At 36.3% G+C, this 20140-nt stretch overlaps 1 protein-coding gene across 1 annotated transcript in view; it reads right to left on the bottom strand.

The window, feature by feature from the left end:
• The window catches only part of LOC124556328 (NACHT and WD repeat domain-containing protein 2), a 314048-nt gene that overhangs the window by 92876 nt on the left and 201032 nt on the right, over window positions 1–20140 (bottom strand). The window contains exon 18 of the mRNA XM_047130299.1: window positions 4300–4424. Coding sequence (XP_046986255.1) covers window positions 4300–4424 — 125 coding nt within the window. The remainder of the gene's footprint in view (window positions 1–4299; window positions 4425–20140) is intronic.

Below are 20140 nucleotides of genomic sequence, written 5' to 3' on the forward strand. Positions count from 1 at the left end.
TTTTGCAAGATTGTTGACATGTTTTTTAATGATCACTGTTTCTAAATGGCAAAATTGCAACAGCACACAAACTCATGAGGGGAAGTGGGTAGTTCTGAAGAAAAATAAAAGTAATGGCCTACATTTTCTATGATGCAAAAGCATTCTTCTGACTGATTACCTAATAGACCAAATAACATTGCAACAATTCATTGCAATGTGAATATTGCAACAATTCATGCTTCAAATCTCTTAGTTTTTCAACTCCCAAAGCAAATTTGTAGGCAAAAAATTTGTTCAGGCTTTTGTAATTTTTCCATACAGTTGATCTAGCAAACCTGCATGTTTATGGCCAGTTATTGTTTTCCAGTAACTGAAAAATACACACTATATTCAATTCTACATAACAATTAAAGTCATACCAACATTTGATATAGCACATGAACAGCAGTCAGTAAACAGTGTAGAATTCTCCAAATTTTTGGGTGTACACATTTATGAAAACTGGTTCCGGCAGAAGCACAGTACTGAGCTTCTCAAACAGTGAAGTTCAGCTACTTTTGCTCCTCATAAACTGCTAATCTTGGAAACAAATGAAGCAATCTCCTGACATATTTTGCATATTTCCACTCACTAATGTCTTGTGGAATAATGTTATGCGATAACTCATATCTTAGAAAGAAGCCATTGATTGCACAAAAGCAAGCAGTAGTAAGAATAAAATGTGGTGTACACCCACAGACATCAAGTAGGTACCTATTCAATGAGCTAGGCATTTTAACTGCACAACACAATATATATATTCGATAATGAAATTCGTTATAAATAATCTAACACAATTGGAGAAGAATGGTCTATACAGAAAATTAACCTTTATTATCCAATATTAAAGCTTTCAGTAGCTCAGAAAAGAATTCAATATCAAGCAACAAAAATTTTTGATCATTTTTCCCGTAACGTAAAATGTCTGACAGGCCAGTAACGTAAAATGTCTGACAGGTATGAAAGGACATTTTAAATCTGACTTAAAACCATCTCCCCTGGACCACTCCTTCTATTCTATCAATGATTTTCTACTGAAAACTGGTAGCCAGATAAAATTTTAAAAAATCTTGTTTTTAAGTGTAGAACTAAAACAATAATGTAGTCTCTAATGTTAAAACTAATTGTTTGTACATATCCAGGAAATTGACTCATTACACATCACTTCAATAATAGAATCAGTCAAATGCTCTATGGACATGTAACAACTATGCAAGTTTCTTAAATCAAAGTAATGAAGAAACATGTTAGAAAAGTTAAGAAATGAGTGGGCTGTACAATAATAATACTAAGAATAATAATTCTCAGCCTATTTGTCTGCAAAGGTGTTTTGACAATAGAGAACTAAGAGATTTGAAGTATGAATTGATCCAATATCCATTATCTTTACCAGATGTGCTATGCTCTGGCTTGCTTCATTCTGACATCTAAATGAATTTGTGGCTGGAAACCTTTTTAATTCTGAGGTTATGAGTATGACAGCTGTAGACAAGTGTTTTTCAGACCTTCCAGAATCTTAATACAGGAGGTTCACTCACTGGAGACAGCTTCATCAAAATGTGTTGGCATTGATGATTATTTTGAAAAACAACAATATTGAAAGGATAGATAACTACTCTCCACATAGAGGAAGCATTGAGTCACAGACTGGAACAATGAAAAAGAACTTTCATAAGTAAGCTTTCAGACAAAGTTCTTCGTCCAAAACAGAAAACATGCACATACACGTTCACAAAAGCACAACATAGAACACATGGCCAATAGCTCCAAGTACCCATGTGTGAATGAGGTGCACTTATGTGAATATGTGTCTGTTTTCTATTTTGGAGGTAAGACTTTGTCCAAACTATTTTGGAGGTAAGACTTTGTCCAAAAGGTTAATTATATTAGTAATCTTTTTCATTGTCCCTATCTGTGACTCAATGCCTCCCCTATGTGGTGAGTAGCAATCTATCCTTTCCATATCATTTTTATTCCATCTTGGACTTTCCATCATTTTATTATTTTGGAAAAGTACACATTTGAGCTAAAAACATGCTTTTTCACTGCCAGGCTCAGAATTTCTCTCCTTGACCTCATATATTGGTTCTTCTCACACAGCCCACAGATTCCTCTAGACAAATGGTGGCTGGAGAGGTTTATCCTTCCCTCATATTTTCTTGTACCATATCACTGTCTCCATTATTTTATCTCCCATTTAAAGACTGTAGAGCTACTTTTATTGCTGTGGCTAGTATACATATGTACTCAAGAGCCAAAGAAACTGGTACACCTGCCTAATACTGGGCCCATGCAAGCATACAGAAGTGCCGCACCATGATGTGGCATGGACTCGACTAATGTGTGAATATTGCTGGAGGGAACTGACACCATGAATCCTGCAGGGCTATCCATAAATCCCTAAGAGTACGAGAGGATGGAGATCTCTTCTGAACAGCATGTTGCAAGGCATGCCAGATATGCTCAATAATGTACATGTCTGGGGAATTTGGTGGCTGTCAGAAGTTTTTAAATTCCTGTAGCAGTTCTGGACTTATGGGGTGTCGCATTGTTGTGCTGGAATTGCCCAATGGATGTGAATAGAGGCAGGTGACCAAACAGGAAGCTTACATATGTGCCACCTGTCCGAGTCATATCTAGACATACAGGGGTCCCATACCACTCCAACTACACATGCCCCACACCATTACAGAGCCTCCACCAGCTTGAACGGTCGCCTGCTGACATGCAGACTCCATATATTCATAAGGTTGTCTCCATACCCATACACGTCTATCCACCCAAATCAATTTTAAATGAGACTCCTATGACCAGTCATTAACAGTCAGTGTTGACGGGCCTAGGCAAAGCGTAAAGCTTTGTGTCGTGTGGTCATCACGGGAACACAAGTGTGGGCCTTTGGCTCTGAAAGCCCAATGTTGATGACATTTCATTGAATGGGTCACAACACTTGTCGATGGCCCAGCAATGAAATCTGCAGCAAATTGTCAAAGGGTTGCACTTCTGTCATGGTGAACAATTCTCTTCCATCATCTTTGGTCCCATTCTTGCAGTACCATTTTCCAGCTGCAGCGATGTTGGAGATCTGATGTTTTACCAGATTCCTGATACTCATGGTAAATTAGGGAAATGGTCATATGGGAAAATCCCCACTTCATCACTACCTCAGAGATACTATGTCCTATCACTAATGCGCTGACTATAACACCACATTCAAACTCACTTAAATCTTGATAACCTGCCATTGTAGCAGCAGTAACTGATCTAACAACTGTGCCAGACACTTGTTGTCATATATAGGCACTGAAAAATTTAGCACTGTATTCTGCCTGTTTACATATCTGTATTTGAATATGCATTCCTGTACCAGTTCCTTTGGAGCTTCAGTGTATTTTATACTTATTTCAGCATAATCTACAGTTTAAATTGGACTACACAATTCTTCGAAGGTCAGCTGATGGCCAGACGGATATTTGAACAACTGCCCTTCTAAAAGAGAGTCCAGGGCCTTATTGATATCTTGAGTTACATATGATTCAACAACAAAGACTCTTATTCATTATCTCTAGGAATTAACTGATTATAATGGTATACTAAATACTTATGAGTAACAGATATACAGTGCCTATTTCCTAAACTGAGAGTTTTAGATATTACAGAATTTTGAGCATGCAAAAATGCAGTTTATGGAGCTTGTATTCACTTGTCATATATCAAAGCCAGATGGATGCATACAATAAATGTAATGATTCCAGTAATCCATTATGTCGGAACTCTAACTCAAAGTACTATACTAAAATATTTCTTCATAAGATCGTACATTAGTGTGACTATGGTTTCATAAAATCTGAGTTAATCATTTTCAGGAACAAGACTAATGAACTGCTGCTTTTTTGAAACAGAGAGTACTGAGAACCCTTCCCTATGTTTCATGGTTGCAGAGTAAAGCTAATTAATTTATCATGGATAAAGTATTCTATACATTGATTGACATATGAACTGATAGTGTTAGCATGTCATGAAATACTTAAGAAATTACACAGAGGAAGTGACTAAAGGATTACTGAGATATTTACTAAGAAATCACATATAAGGAAAAACAGACTCCATCAGAGTATCTACATGTTTATGAGTTTTGTCTTCCTTCTCCTTGTGTTTCATTCTGTAATATTCATTTATAAAACCATTTCTAGTTCACTCTCAGATATCTGATTCAGGCTACTGGAATGACTAAGGACAGAAACATTTAGCACAGCAACTTTGTTCACTAACACTCACCATTTCCGAGGACCAAGAATAAACAGGTGAGCATTTAAAAGAAATACTGCCGTTATTGGCTGATCATCAGGCAGAGGATTTTCTATCACAACATACTCACTAGTGAGCATATTTAACAGAACTGTCTGAAAAATAAACACAAGATTCATAGTACATTCATCATTTAAAAAAAAAAACTGTTATAATAACAACAATGCCAGTTTTCTCACACACAATATGTGAAGCATACAGAAAAATTCAAGCTTTAGAATGTATTTAAAAGGCCAATGGTGTAGATAAATACAGGGTGATTCATCTGCCCCTACCAATGTCATTTTATGCAACTCGCAATATTATTTTATTTATTTATTTATTTATTCATCCGTGGAACAATAAATATTGTATGGATGTCATCAGTTTACAACACATGAGCACACATTTACATTTACAGTGAAGCAGGTTTCTCATATTTTGCGTTGTTTTTATAACTAGTCATACACACATTTATAATTACATAATATTTTGGTGATAATGTCATATGTTGCTAATAATCTACATCTATGTTAAATATTCTTTTACAGTATAACAACTTTTACTTACTAAAAAGGTTTTAAGCTTTTGTCTGAAAGTGAAGGGCTCATTTATTTCTTTAATTTCATGTGGTAATTTGTTATACAGTTTTATCCCATTATAAAATATACTTTTTTGCGTCTTTGCCTTGTTCTTTCTATCTAGATGGAGGTGGTGACAAGCTCTTGTTTCATGGTCATGTATTAGGCTGTTTGTGTTGTACATGTTGAGATTTTTCTTAATGAACATTATGTTCTGAAAGATATACTCACAAGAAACAGTTAGAATTCCTAGCTTTCTAAATAAATCTAGACGGTGGGCCCTGTTGTTGCTGTTTGTTATTACCCTTATGGCTCTTTTTTGTACTTTGAACACAGTTTGTATGTTACTGGCACTTGTTCCCCAAAACATGATCCTATAGCTGAGGACTGAGTGTAGATATCCGTAATATGTTATTTTAAGACAGGTATTATTGCATACCGGTGCAAGGATTCTAAGAAAATAGCATGCTGTGGATAATTTCTTTGCCAAAATGTTGACAGGGTTTGTCCATTTCAGTTGGCTGTCTACATTCATCCCTAAGAATTTGGTACTTGTTATACATTCTAATTCATTATTATTAACTTTTATTCTAGTGGCATTGTGCTTTTTGTTCAATTGGAAGTTAATATAGTTAGTTTTCTTTACATTTAGGGTTACTTTATTTTTAAATGATCAGTTGTGGACATCATTAAGAGCCTCGTTTGCTCTTTCTGACAGTTGTGTTGGATTTTTACCTGTTATTACTATGTTGCTGTCATCAGCAAAAAGTATTTTTTCTCCATGTCTGATACTTTGTGGGAAGTCGTTAATGTATATAAGAAACAATATTGGGCCTAATACACTTCCCTGTGGGACGCCTATATTCACATTTTCTGGGTCAGACAGGTGTTTTATAAGGGAATTGTTTGAAACTTGTGATATCTCAACTCGTTGAACTCTGTTTTCCAAGTATGATTTGAAACACTTCTTTGTCACACCTCTCATTCCTATTTGCCCTAATTTATGAAGTAAGATTTTGTGGTCAACTGTATCAAAGGCCTTGGACAAGTCTAGAAAGATACTTAAATTTTCACCTTTGTCCAGTGCTTCTAAAATTACTTTAGTGAACTGTGCTATAGCAGATTGTGTGCCTTTTCCGGGCCTAAAACCAAATTGGTCATTGGAAAGAAGATTATATTTATTCAAGTAATTTAGCAGTCTCTTTTTGACTAGTATTTGTATTATTTTAGAAATGATAGACAGTATAGAGATTGGCCTGTAGTTCTCTACATTTTCCACATCCCCATTTTTAAGGATAGGTATAACTTTTGCTTGTTTTAGGTACTCCGGGAAGTATCCAGATTCGAAAGATTCATTAATTATGTCTGTTAATGGGCCCTTTATGGAGTCTATACAATCTTTAATTACGCAGACTGGGATTTCATCAAGTCCTACTGAAGTTTTATTTTTTAGTTGGTGTACTACTAGTGCCACTTCCCTTTCTGTAGTTGGCAAGAGCACCATTGAGTTTGTTGGCTGGTTCTGAGTACATAAATCATACGTATCTAGAAATTTCTGCTGTAACTTTTTTGCAATACTACTGAAATATGAGTTTACAAAATCAACTAATTTTTTAGGGTTACCTACTGGTACATCTTTGTTTTTAATATGTGAATTGAGGTCCTTGTTAGCAGAGTTAGATGTTTCCTGTTTGACGATGTTCCAGGCTGCTTTGCCCTTGTTTTCAGCTTCAAGTAATATTTTGTTGTTTGAAAGTTTTTTTGCGGCTGGCAACACCTTTCTGTATATTTTCCTGTACTTTTTGTGGAATTGCAGAACTTCTGGGTTAGATTGATTATTTTTTATGGAGCTGAGATATCTACGAGTTTCTGAAGATTTTTTGATACCTGTAGTCACCCACTGATTTCTCTTTGTAGTTTTAATTTGATAAAGAGTTTTGGGAAACATCTCTTCAAATCTGAGTTTAAAAATTGACATGAACTTGATAAATTTCTGATTTGCATTGGTTTCTGCATAGACTTTCCTCCAATCTTCATATTCTAGCTGGGGTTTAAACTGATACAGGGCTGATTTGGAAAACATTCTTTTGTATGTACAAAGTTTAGGAGGAGTTTCTACATGAATGTTGGTTTTTAAGATCTGGCAGAGGTGGTCTGATAGGCCCAGGTTTTGGACAACAATATGACATTTTTTACTATCAATATCTGTAGCTACATGATCTATAGATGAGGAGGATTCTTTCGTTATTCTAGTTGGACAATTAACAAGGGAGGATATTCCATAACAGCTTAGAATATTCACATATATGTTGCTAGCCTTATCAGGCTTCATCATATTAATGTTTAAGTCACCACAGATAATCACATTTGCTTTTGGTCCAGAAACCTTGTCTAAGCTTTGATTCAGTTTTGAGAATAATATATCAATGTCTCCACTGGGAGAGCGGTACACACAAAATATGACTAATTTTTTTGCTATGCCAGGTCCTATTATTTCAACAGCGGAAAGTTCGAAATGTTTGTCCTCACCTAGATCTAAAAGATCATATCTAACTTTAAATGACATACCTTTTTTTACATAGATACATGAACCTCCACCATTCATTGAGATTCTGCTATAGTAACATGCAAGGTCAAATGAGGCTAATGCAATGTGTTCAATTTCCTTCCCTTTGCACCAGTGTTCAGTGATACACAAAATTTGGCTATCAAAATTTTCCAATTCTACTTCTAGCTGTTGTGCTTTGTTCTTTATGGCTTGAATGTTTTGGTGAAACACTGTTAGGCACTTGTTTTCACTTATCTTGGTGGCGCTTTTCCCTTTAGACATGACGCTAAAAAATCCTTTAGATGAGCTGGTGGCATGGTTATTCTTCTGTTGATGACAGTGGAGGTGAGTCTGTTGCCAGTTAGACTTGGAAGTTGGTGTATCTGAAGGTATCTGCCTTATGTTAGTCTTGTAACTGAGGCCAGGTACCAAAAGTCCTTGTTGTAGATTGCTCTGCTTGCAAGCATTTATCTCTTTCCCTGTTATGTGCTGTTGTTCACTGCTTTGCCCCAGCAAAAATCCTGGCTTCTCTAGGGTGGCTGCCTTCTTCTGGTGTGATGACTGCTCCTATTACCACTGCTGCTGCTGTGTGCTGTTGCAGAGAATGCCAGTGATTCTGGTTGCTTGGTTATTGATGTTGGAACTACTGCTTCTGATGTTGCTGTAACTGCTAATGATTCTGGTTGGTTGGTTTTTGATGCTGTAACTATTGCTTCTGTTGTTAGTTCTGCTGCTGGTAATGTTGGTTCAGTAGTAGATTCCTCTGTTGCTACTGTTTTTTGGATGGTCCATTTGCGTGCGGCTCCTGTTTTTGCTGGTGTTTCTGCTATTGGAGATTTATACCATCCCAGTTCAGTGGCTGTCACTTTGTAATTGCATTTAATTGCTTCCCTTATTAAGTTTCCTAACCTGGCCTTTCCATTTCTATTAAGGTGAAGCCCATGTTTCGTAAAACATTCTCTGTCAAGTGTGCTTGAGTCAATTAATTTCACATTGCTGAATAGCCTACAACTACTTTTAAGTTTCGCATTAATTCTGTGAATTTCCTTATTCACACATGACCATTCAGGTAAATCATGCCTGTGGGTAAAGTTTGCCAGTAAAATGTTTGTATTTGACATTACTAGCAAAAGACTCAAGAGCTGTTTATACATTTTCATAGCATTGTTTTTGTAAATGTCTTTAGCTCCTGCGCAGATTACAACACTGTCCTGCTTGCCATAGTTATATTTTACGATGTTTTTCGTCACTTCTTTGAAACCAGCACCTGCTTTAACCATGCCTGTGACTGTCATTGATTTACTATTTACTTGCAGTTCTTGAGAAATTCCTTTGGCGTGACTGTCTCCAACGACGTCGACTTTTGATTCTTTCTTCTTTGTCACACACGTCGGTTTTTGTTTATTTGTATTTTCACTTTGTTGCAAAACGTCGTATTTGTTTTTATCGCAAAATGTGACAGATTTTACGGAGTTTGTTATTCTTTTAGTGGGCAAGGGATTACCTTTTAGTGACACTTTTATCCACTCGGACGTTGTTTCACTGTCTTGCATCACTTCACTAACGTTTTGCATATCCTTATTGCAGGCATCACTACTATTCGACAGAACACTGTACCTGTTTTTATCTGTAATTATAATTTCATTTACTGCCTTTGATGCCCGTCTATCGCTTCCTTTCCGCTTCTCATAACTCACCAGGTTCCCGTTTTGTGGCTTTATTGTTTTACCATTTAGAATATGGCGCAACTTCTTCAGCTCACAGTTTTCATTAGTTATATACGAAATCTCACGTCTAAGAACATCTACAACTTTTTGTAAACTTGAAATGTGTTTGTTTAGTTTTTCAATTTCACTTTTACAGTTTTCACAGGATTCCTTTTTTAAGACAGAACAGTAACTTTTATTCACTCGCTCACTATGCATCACTACACTCGTCGCCATCTTGCACACCAGGCCTTCAGAAACCACATGCAAGATTTTCATATTTTCTCTCTTACTATAAGCAAACTCAAACTATTAGTCCCACAGCAAAATGAACAGGACCTTTTTTGTAGGAAATTTGATGTAGTTGAATTTTGTAGTGGGATACACTTTTGCTAGCACTTTTAGTTTTTGATTTACTCAAGAAAAAATACAAAAGTGACCTTCAGACACACAGTCCTTCCTCACATTCAACCTCTACCTGTCAAGATTTCTAGTACATTGTTCATGGCATTCACTCCTACCACTTTATAAAAATTTGTGACTGCCTGAATTATTTCCAACTCTTCAGTGACTGGCCTTATTATGCCACTGGTACAGTTGAGCACTTAAAAATTGTAAAATTGACATTTGTGTGAATATTACCTAACAGTTTTGTGAATTTTAGCAGCATACAATAAACAATTGCATAATTGTATTCTTCAGACCTTCTGAATATGAAACTACCATGCTTGAAAGGGTCACGTTTGGATCAAATTGCAGTTTAATTGGTTTTAGTGTAACATTTAAAAAAGTCATCTTTCTTTCATTATTCTCAGAAGCACATTCAAATTAACAATGTTAATGAAATAGCCAACTATACTGGTGTCATAATAGCTTAATTGATAAAGACTAAAAAAAAGGTTGAATATCAGGAATAGATAGTGTATTTGGAAATTTTTGTACGATGGCAGGAAGGAGAGCCACTAACAACATACTAGAAATCCTGACTGGTGAGGGATGACTGTGGGGTTAGAGGTTTGTTTGAAGGTCACTTTAGTACATTTGTCTTGAATAACACAAAAACCATGGCCTAGTGTGAAAAAATATCCCAGTACAAAACTTAACTATATTAAAATTCCTACAAAAAGGCCTTGTTCATTTCTTCAAATAATTTGGGCATAGCAAGTGAGAGAATATGAAAATCTCACACATGGTTTCTAAAGGCCATATATGAGATTGGGGGTTGCATAAAACAACACTTAAAAAGGGCAGCTGAATCACCCTCTATATTCTCACCTGACACAGAGGAACAGGAGAACATGAAGAAAATACATTTGTGAAATGAGGAACTTCATTATGAATGTTCATTTATACTAACACATTTAATAAATTTTGGCTTATTTTCAACTCATCTGTAAAATAACTTCTCAGATTATCATTACTTTTGTGATTTTCCATCATCCGACAAAACAAAATGGGCAAGATGCAGGAAAAAGTTGAGGTATTCATACATAAAGTAGCTTTGATGAAGTGTATCATGTAGATTTTGGGAATCAAAGAAGGAAAATTAAGTGAGGAAAGTAAACAAGAATGTCCTCGTGATGAGCATTTTATACAGAGTCACATGACTCCAAGAAGTAATTAATTACCATCAGCTGGGGTAAAATTGTTCCACTTTCCCATCTCCTTTGACATGTTAACATCTGATTAGTTGGCAGAGTGCTGGTGAACTGCAGTGTAATTTATTTTTTTTAGTATCTGTATCCCCTGTGTGACTAAATCAGGGTAGATGTTATCATATTTTAGAAACTGTCTATTGCTGCAATAATTTTTCAAAGTATTCAGGTAGTGTTAGCATTACTTGGGGTGACATTGTCCCATGTGTTCAAATCTACTCACAGAAAGCCAAATTGCACTGATCCCATGTTAAACTAACCAAACATCAATTGTGTATGTAATAGATCATTACTAAAGTTCAATGAATTGTTAAATTCCAAGCAGCGAAGTAAACAATTAAAAGAGATAAAATGTCAAAGAAAATACTAATTACTTTATTTTTTCAGGTCAATCATTTCCAAAGCATAAGACAATTTAAATGTTAACAAAAAGGATTACACAAAGCTATGCAGTTGAGGAGCAGAAAATAGGTTGTTCTTAGAAAATTTTTGGGTTGGTTTATTTTGTACGGCCTCCAGTAACACATCTTCTTAGCCTCAGTTAAGAATGTTAAACAGTCACTTTTTTCTGTAGCTGTTAAGATTGTGTCTTCTACCATGTCAACTTCATTTTTGTTCATTGCCAAAGTTTCAAGAAGCTTTTGTCTGTTTAGGGAGACAATCCCAAGCCTTTGAATCTGGAGATAAGGATTTGGAAAATGGCCTCTTTTAGGCCATTCAGTAGTTAATGAAACACTTGTCAGCCTGGTAGGTAACAACATAAACAAAATTTCAGCCTTCTGGTGAAACTTAGCCCAAAACACAGGACAATATTATCCCATTGCGAAATATAGAGTTTATTTTCACCCAAATGAAAATTATGAATTTCATATTTTACACCTCAGTCTAAACCTCTTATAAAAATTAAAATGACTTCTTTAACAGACTAACAGATGAAAGCTGGAACCTCACTATTCTGCCTCAACTAAAAAGCCTTTTACGTAACAAGTGCCTATGTGGCAGCAGATTCTAGAACTACAGAAATGGTGGAAAAACAGTGCAGCTAGTGCTGCTACCTATTGTTTAACATAAGAGATATGGATATTCATTAAAGTATGTGCAATGCAAGGCATAGTAACTTGTTTTTCATCTGGGCCAATGTTACTTGCAAAGGGCCAATGTTAACTCAACTGATGATTTCAAGAAATACCACAAGATATAACTATAAAACTGTGACTGTTTCATGTTGATGTACTACTCCATTAAGGGATCTGATAAACTTTCATTAAAATAAATCAAGATGGACAAGAGAAGTGTCAAACAAAAGAAGTTTCTGATGGACAAGAAGAAATGAGAATACAAGAAATCTTGCATTATAAATGAATTGCACATGTTTAAGCCCTTCATAATGAAATAACAATGGTCAGAATGTAAGCAATGTTATGTACCCTATACTTTAAAACATACAAAAATACAAATAAATGTTTGTCACTGACATAAAGTAAGAGGTAAAAAAATAAAAAATCTGAGATTGTGTATCCTCAGTGGCAATATTAGGTTAACACCTAATGTTAGGAACAGTTCTGGTCTGTTCATTTCATAAGAGAAGTTGATCAAAGTTGATCAAGTCACATTTATTTGTGTGATTATTGGTTTAGTTAATGTTCATGATTCCACTTCCTAGTGACTACCAAAGACTAACAAACCAACAGTCTGACTTTTTAAGGTGATTATTAAGATATATGTCACACAAAATACATTGGATTATACAGTGAGTGCTCATTGAGCTATAACCAACTATTCAGTACTTGCTATGTCATCTTTCCATACAGAAGTGACCTAATACTGCAGCAATGTAATAAGATGCAATGATACACCACATTGCATACAATATATATTTCACTGGTGATACAATTATTTCTACGTATCAGTAATACACATTAGGTTAGTCCATGACAACAATTAAAATGGCAATTACAACTTAGCTCAAGACAAAAGTTGAGTAAAATTATATATTTTAGAGGATACATATTAAAATGTGAGGCATCACTTGTGTACAACAAAAGGGCTAAACAATCACCTATCAACATGTCATCAGAAGGAGTTATAAAAACCCATCAAAAGACATTAATTAAAGACAACTTCATATAATACAATGTAAAGCACTATAAAATGTAACTGGAGTAAAAGATGGGCTGTGATTGGTGTTAAAAATTACGTTGCTGTATATAAGAAATGTTTACAGAGGGCCAGCCCAACATTTTGCCACATTTGTGGCAACCAGTGAAAGACCAAGGGGTGCATAATAAGATTTATAGTCAGAATTTCACCATGTGCAATGCATGTGAACAAGAAAACAATATTGCAACCACAATAAGCAAGTCAGAACAAGTAAATAATAATAAAGAACCTACAGTCCATGATGTGACACAGAAATGATGCATGAATAATATTTCTTTTAAGAAAACAAAAACTGATGTCAGTAACTATCAAAATAGTCTTTACAACCCTGTGAGTCTTTCAGAAGAGATACTTCCACTCAATGCAATTACAGATTGGCATGAGGCACGTTATAGGAAAACAACTGCTCGTTGTAGTGATAAGGGAATCCCATCCAGTACAGCAGAACAACAAACAAACAAACATGCATTAAATGACTTAAGATGTAGCTGTACAGCCAAAAATGCCTTATAAGGTAGCACTCCAGACACCTGTAGAGGAAGAAAGACAAAAACCCCAATCACCTGCCATGAAATTCAAGCACCAGAGACAGAAAATAATCTGGTAATAAGCACTGGTGAGGAACAAGGAGTGCTATATCGAGTGAAAATGGTGCAACAACTAAAAATCTAAACAAATAAATTGACAAAATATTTCCATGCTATACCAATTATCACTAGAAACTAAGCATGTAAATAGTAGTTTCAAGATCAATGTTGATTTCCATCTTGAGGACAAGCTAGTGGGCATTGTCATATGGCCCAAGAAAGTTGGAATAAAGCATTTGTTTATTGTGGACATCAACCAGTGCCCCAGTAAAATAAGTTTGAAATAAAAAATCAGGGCCACAGAATATCATACAGAAAGGATAGTAGTGTTGACAGTAATATGACTTTCAGCATAGCAAGTTTTAATGTGCAGTGTTTAAGAACCAAGGTGAACCTTTTATCATTCTTTATAGAAGATGTGAAACCAGATGTTTTATGTGTCTGTGAACAATGGTTGACAGAAGCAGAAGGTGGCTGTTACAGATCTTTTGAATATTTAGATATGGTACATACATGGTATCAAACTACTACAACTCATGGTGGTGTGACAGTGTATGTAAAAAAAAAGTAGTGTAAAGGGAGTCAATTTTAAATTTTTTTGTGCAGATCTGGATCTTGAAGTGGCTCTCATTGTTAACTCTGTGTGCCATTCACCAGAGTGTACCTTTGAAAACTTTATTGCATGGATGGAGAACTGTTTATCTTACTTTACATGCCTTAAGTCTAAAACTGCATTGTATGGTGACCCCATCATATATATAGGTGGTGGAAGTGGTATAGAGGCTCTTTGAGAGCTTAATAAATAGCTATGGGATGCTTGTAGCAAATTGTTCCCCAACAATGAGTGATACCTGGTGAGGCACAGCTACCACCAACTTCAGTACATGGAATTATAATACAATTGTAGTTGAACCTATGATTGCACATCACAGCACATTAGTAATGGAACTTGGTATGAAGAACAAAAGTAAATTGCAACTATTCATATGGTACTCAAGTCACACATTCAGTAAAAGGATTATTGAAGAAGAGCAGCATAAAATTGCAGAAATGTGGACCAGTGATTCATTAGAATGTCTATTCCAAAGCTTATTGATGAAATTTGATGACATATTCCTAATAATCCCCAAGAATAATCCTATAGAGAAAACAAAAGAAAAGGAAAAACCTACTAAAGAGCTAGATAAATTAAAATGCATTGTCATAATGATCAGGGACTGGATGAAGACAGCTTTAGATCTTCCAATTACAGACATACAAACTTACTCCATTTTAACTACTTAAGAGCCAAGAGAATTTACACAAAGGAAGTAGAGGATGCAAAAACAAAATACAATCACAGGTGTATTAAAGAGGCTCACAGCCCATGTAAAGCAACTTGGAATCTGGTAAATGGGCCCAGAAGAAAGCCTAACTCTGCATTAAATTCGTATAGTTCTGATGTCTTCGGTCAGTACTTAGAACAGTGAAAAATACTATAAGTGAAATACCAGACATGGGATTAGATCCTAAAACTCATATAGGAAATTTACACTGTTGCACAATTAAAAAGTAGAATGAAGTGCATCCTAAAACACAGTAAAAACAGTGAATTCATATAAGCACTCAGAGAATGCAGATATGTATGACATGTACTGCACAATCCTGAAGAATATCATTTACCATTTACCATTACCCATAGTAATAAATAAATGTTTATCCTTTGGTGTTATCCCAGAATTCCAAAAAACTGGCACAGACAGTACCAGCCTACAAAAAAGGGGACCAGTTCAAAGCATCAAGTTTCAGACCAATTTTAGTTACAGTTATGGAGTCTGGGCTGAAACACCAGATAATAAGTTACTTTGAAGATAGTAAAATCTTTCGGGACACACAGCACAATTTTGAAAAGGAAAGCCAACAATTATAGCAGCACTGATTTTAATTCCAAAGATAAGACAGGGATTCAAGGACAGAGAAAGTGACCTCAGCAAGGCATTTGACTGTATCTTGCACAAGATACTGCTCAATAAGCTAAAGTGTTGTGGTGTTGGAGTTGTTGTTCTGGTAACTCTTCAGTCTTATTTTGAAAACTGAAGGCAGGTAGTATCAGTCCATGGATAAATCTTCCAAGAACAAAAACTGGAGTGTAGCATACTCCATGGATATGTCATAAGACCTCTCCTTTCCCTATTTTTGTCAATGATCTATGTTATAATAACCACATTTTACATTTTGATGATGACACTACCTTTTTTATTGAAGGAAAATCTGCTGTACAGCTCTCCTAGAAACAGATGTGCTCTTTAAAAAAATTAAAAAGTAGTTCATAAAAAAGAAGAAAGAAGAAAAAAGAAACAGTATATTCTTTTTACAGATAGACAATAGGATTTCATATCATAGGATTTATTTTATTTGCATTTGGATGTTTCAGCATTGCTGTCTTCTGCATCTTGGGACTGGGTTAACAATTTATCCTGCCCAATATCAAACTGGGTCCATGCAAATGCTGTCAGTGGTCAATGTTGAAGTTTCAACGGCTTTCTTCTCAATCTACAATAATGGATGATGACGTCATTAACATGTTGTGATTAACCTCACAATCAAACAACTGGATGATACTACACTGGCAGTATTGGAAAATGGATTAAATTTTGCCCCTACATCCAGGAATGTTCCCATTACAGAATTCATTTCCGCCATTGAACAAGTAGTGTCCAGGTTTCCTGACGATCTGGCTGATGTTGTATCAGGTGCCACTCCTCACAATGTAACCTCCTTGCATGAAGGATCTGTGATCCGGTCCATCAGAGAAGACCAGAATTTAGTAATTCTACCAGTGGACAAGGGCAAGGCAATGGTTCTTCTTTCATGAGATTATTATGTGGGTAAAATGGATCTTTTGCATGCAGAATTGGCATACCAAAGATTACAGAACGATCCAAGTGAAACTATAAAATACAAGTAACTTTCACTTTTGAAGAAGAGTTCATTATCTGACAATGTTCTTAAAGGACTTCGTCCTGGTGCTGCAGTCCCACCAAGATTACACAGTTTGCCTAAGGTACACAAGCAAGAAGTTCCTCTTTGGCCTATTGTTAGCAATTTGGGCACTCCTACTTGCAACATAGCCAAGTATTAACATCCATTCTCAGCCCTCATGTCATAAAATGTGAACATTATGTTTCCAATTCTCTTGTTTTTATTCAGCGTTTGAAGTCTTAGTGTCTCAGTCCCATGGATTTTCTCATTAGCTTTGATGGTGTGTCACTTTTTACCAGAGTTCCTCTCAAAGATTCTTTGCAGTTAATTGATGAAAAATTGGTCGAAGAAACAACTAAGCTTTGTCACCATGTGCCGATGTGTCAATGTATTTTTTATTTAATGACAAATACTTTGAACAAACTGATGGAGTGAGTATCTGAAATCCATTATCCCCCATAGTTGCCAATTTGTTTAGGGAAGATTTTGAGGACATGGCATTGAAGACGGTGTTCTTGAACCCAACTTGTTTTTCGAGACATGTCAGCAATACGTTTATGGTGTGGCCACATGGGAGGGATGCTCTGAATCATTTCCTAGATCATTTTAACTGTCTGCATCCCAATATTAAGTTCATAATGGAAGTTGAAAAGGATGGATAACTTCCATTTTTATATGTCTTAGTCTACAGGAGGTAAGATGAGATACAAGGGTGCAGTGTTTATTGTAAGTCCACGCATACAAACCAATACCTTCATGCATCAAGTTGTCATCCATTGTACCAATGCAACGGGGTCCTACATACACTGGTAAGAACGGCTTACACCATCTCAGATGTAGATAGTTTGACACAAGAACTAGATCATCTAAAAGCTGTGTTCAAGCAGAATGATTATGTCAACAACCAGATCTGTCATGCTCTACAGATTGGACCTTTGTGGGAACCAACTGAAGATACAAGCAGATCAGGGCATTCCTACTTTTTGTGGGAAGCACATCTTCAAGAAAAGGAAGAATTTTAAAGAAATTTGATATTAAAAGTCTATTCTGTCTGCCAGCTAAGATTAGAGCTCTGCTGGGCTCAGTGAAGGACAATTTGCATTTGAGGCAGCCCAATGTCTACAAAATTCCTTGCCATTGCAGGAAAGCCTGTATTGGACAAATGATTCGAACAGTCCAGGATTGATGCTCGGAGCACCATCGCCACATGCATTTATTTCAGCAAGAAAAATCTGCAGTTGTAGACATTGTCTTACTGAAGGACATACAATGTTGTATGATGAGACACAAGGGGTTGCCCTGTGTCATATTACTGAGACTGTGTAGTGAAAGGAGCCATTGAAATCTGGCTGTCTGACACTAATATAAACAGAGATGAGGGGTATCCTTTAAGCAAGAGTTGTAATCCTGTTTTGGTTGATAATAAAAAGCAACAGTCTACATTTTCATCACCAAAAGCTGCCAATAGCATTTTATATCAGTTTATCATTTCTACAAGTTTTCACCACTGGTGCACTGTTGTGCCTTGTGCTAGAGGGCAGTTATATCCGCACGCAAGTGGTGGACCTACAGTCAGTGTATGAAGGAGCTGCTGTAATGTGTTTGATTTCAGTTCTGGTGAGTTAGTGTGACACCTTACTCACCTGGAAATGGTGGCCAGGTGAACTTCTGAAATATTGTGTCATGATGATGATAGGCTCCAGCTGGAGACCTGACATGAATATCATCAATTACTATGCTGGGAAAGCTTATGGAGCCACACTTTGTTTCCATGTTAGAACTCATTTCCTCCAATGAGTATGAATGAGATCATATTTTAAATTTTCACAATCACCATGTATGGTCAGATGTCAATCATCATACAGCTGTTGAAGCAAGTCACCAAAAAAGATTTTCTGTCAATGTTTAAGCCAGCATTGTTGGTGACTGTTTGGTAGGGCCTCAGTAACTTCCACCCAGGCTCTATGAACAAAGTTATCATAATTTCATAGAGAATGTTGTACCTGATCTCTTAGCAGCTGTGCCTCTAGCTGTGTGACAAAACGTGTACTTCATGCACAATGGAGCAACTCCTCATTTTGGTCCCAATGTCCATTGGCTTCTAAATAATAGATCTGCTTAAAGATGGATACATAGAGATGGACCAATCGCCTAGTCTTCATGTTCTCTGGACCTAATTCCATTGGACTAATACTTATGGGGGCATTTGAAAGCTCTTGTGTATGGAACACAAGTACAAGATGTTCCGAGTCTCCATGCCCATGTTATGCAAGGCTGCAAAACCCTATGCAATACTCCAGGGATACATCAGCACATCTGAGATTCACTACAATGGCAGGTTGATTCATGTATCAATGCCCACAGAGGCATATTGAACATCTCCTGTAAGAAAGAGTTGCACATGGTATACTAGTGTGTTCTGTTCATGTGTATTTTCCATAACCAATGAGTTGGAGAAAATGCGTTGTAACATGATGGAAACAGATGGTTTCAAGACCCATGTTTATATAACATAATTTCTTCATTTACATGTGAGGAATGTGTCCTGCAATTCGTGCCATACATTTTTCTTACACACTCTATTATTATGATATCCGCTACAAGAGGAATGTTGAAATATTTATACCAAGCTGTCAACTGTCTGGAACACAAGATAGTTTCCCAATGGTTGCTCAAAAAATGTTCAACACACTGCCTTGACAAGTGGAATTTCTGCTGCCTGGATTATTCAAAAGAAAAACTGCACAGGACTTGAAATGCCATCCATCAAACCCTATTTGAGAATTTTTCAACAGTGACCAAGGTGACTGAACTAAATGATATTGTCCTTATTGTGAAAAATATTCCTTATGTGTTATTTGAAAAATTGCAAACAACACATATGTATATGTGTTTCATGCTGTCTGTCCAGCCATGACTACTAAATGATGCAGATATAGCAATAAAGTAATAAAGACACCAATTCTGCTGGAGAGAGCAGAACTGAGAGACCTGTTAAGCACACACACCTGAGCAAAGTTGTTGTGTTTGCTGTACTAACAGTGAAAGCAAACTGTTAATGTTTTGCATGCACAATGGGCAATGGAAGACTGATGGACAAAAGATGCCCAGAGAACCCAAGATATCCTTGGTGATCCTGCCCTCTGATTTAATCAAGTGACTAACTGATGTTCTCACTGATGACCAACTGACTTACACCCAACAAAACTCAGATGACTGACTATGCAGGTTAGTTGAGGATGACATCAGCTGTGAGTATGACAAGAATGGCTGGTATGGCTGAGAACAAGTAGTAGAAGAAGGATCATGGTATGCTCACACCGCAGATGGTGCACTGTAGTTGACAAATGACCCTAGGATTATTGACAGCACAATAGCAACCTGAGGGCATATGCTCCCCCCTCCCCACAATCTGTCTCTCCTTCCTCCACACATCTAACACAAGGGCGATGGCTCACTCGAGATCATCAATGAGCTAGCAGACAATTCTTTCTTTGAGGTCAGTGTGAAGTGGCTTAACAATTATATACTGCTGGAGGTTCTGGTTCAATACTTGTAGAGCTATAAGGCTGTCAAGCTTTTTCTTGACAAGAATGTCATCCCAGCATTAGAGATGGAGCACATGAAGAAGACT

Source organism: Schistocerca americana, chromosome X (assembly GCF_021461395.2).
Source record: "Schistocerca americana isolate TAMUIC-IGC-003095 chromosome X, iqSchAmer2.1, whole genome shotgun sequence".
NCBI classification, from domain to species: Eukaryota; Metazoa; Arthropoda; class Insecta; order Orthoptera; family Acrididae; genus Schistocerca; species Schistocerca americana.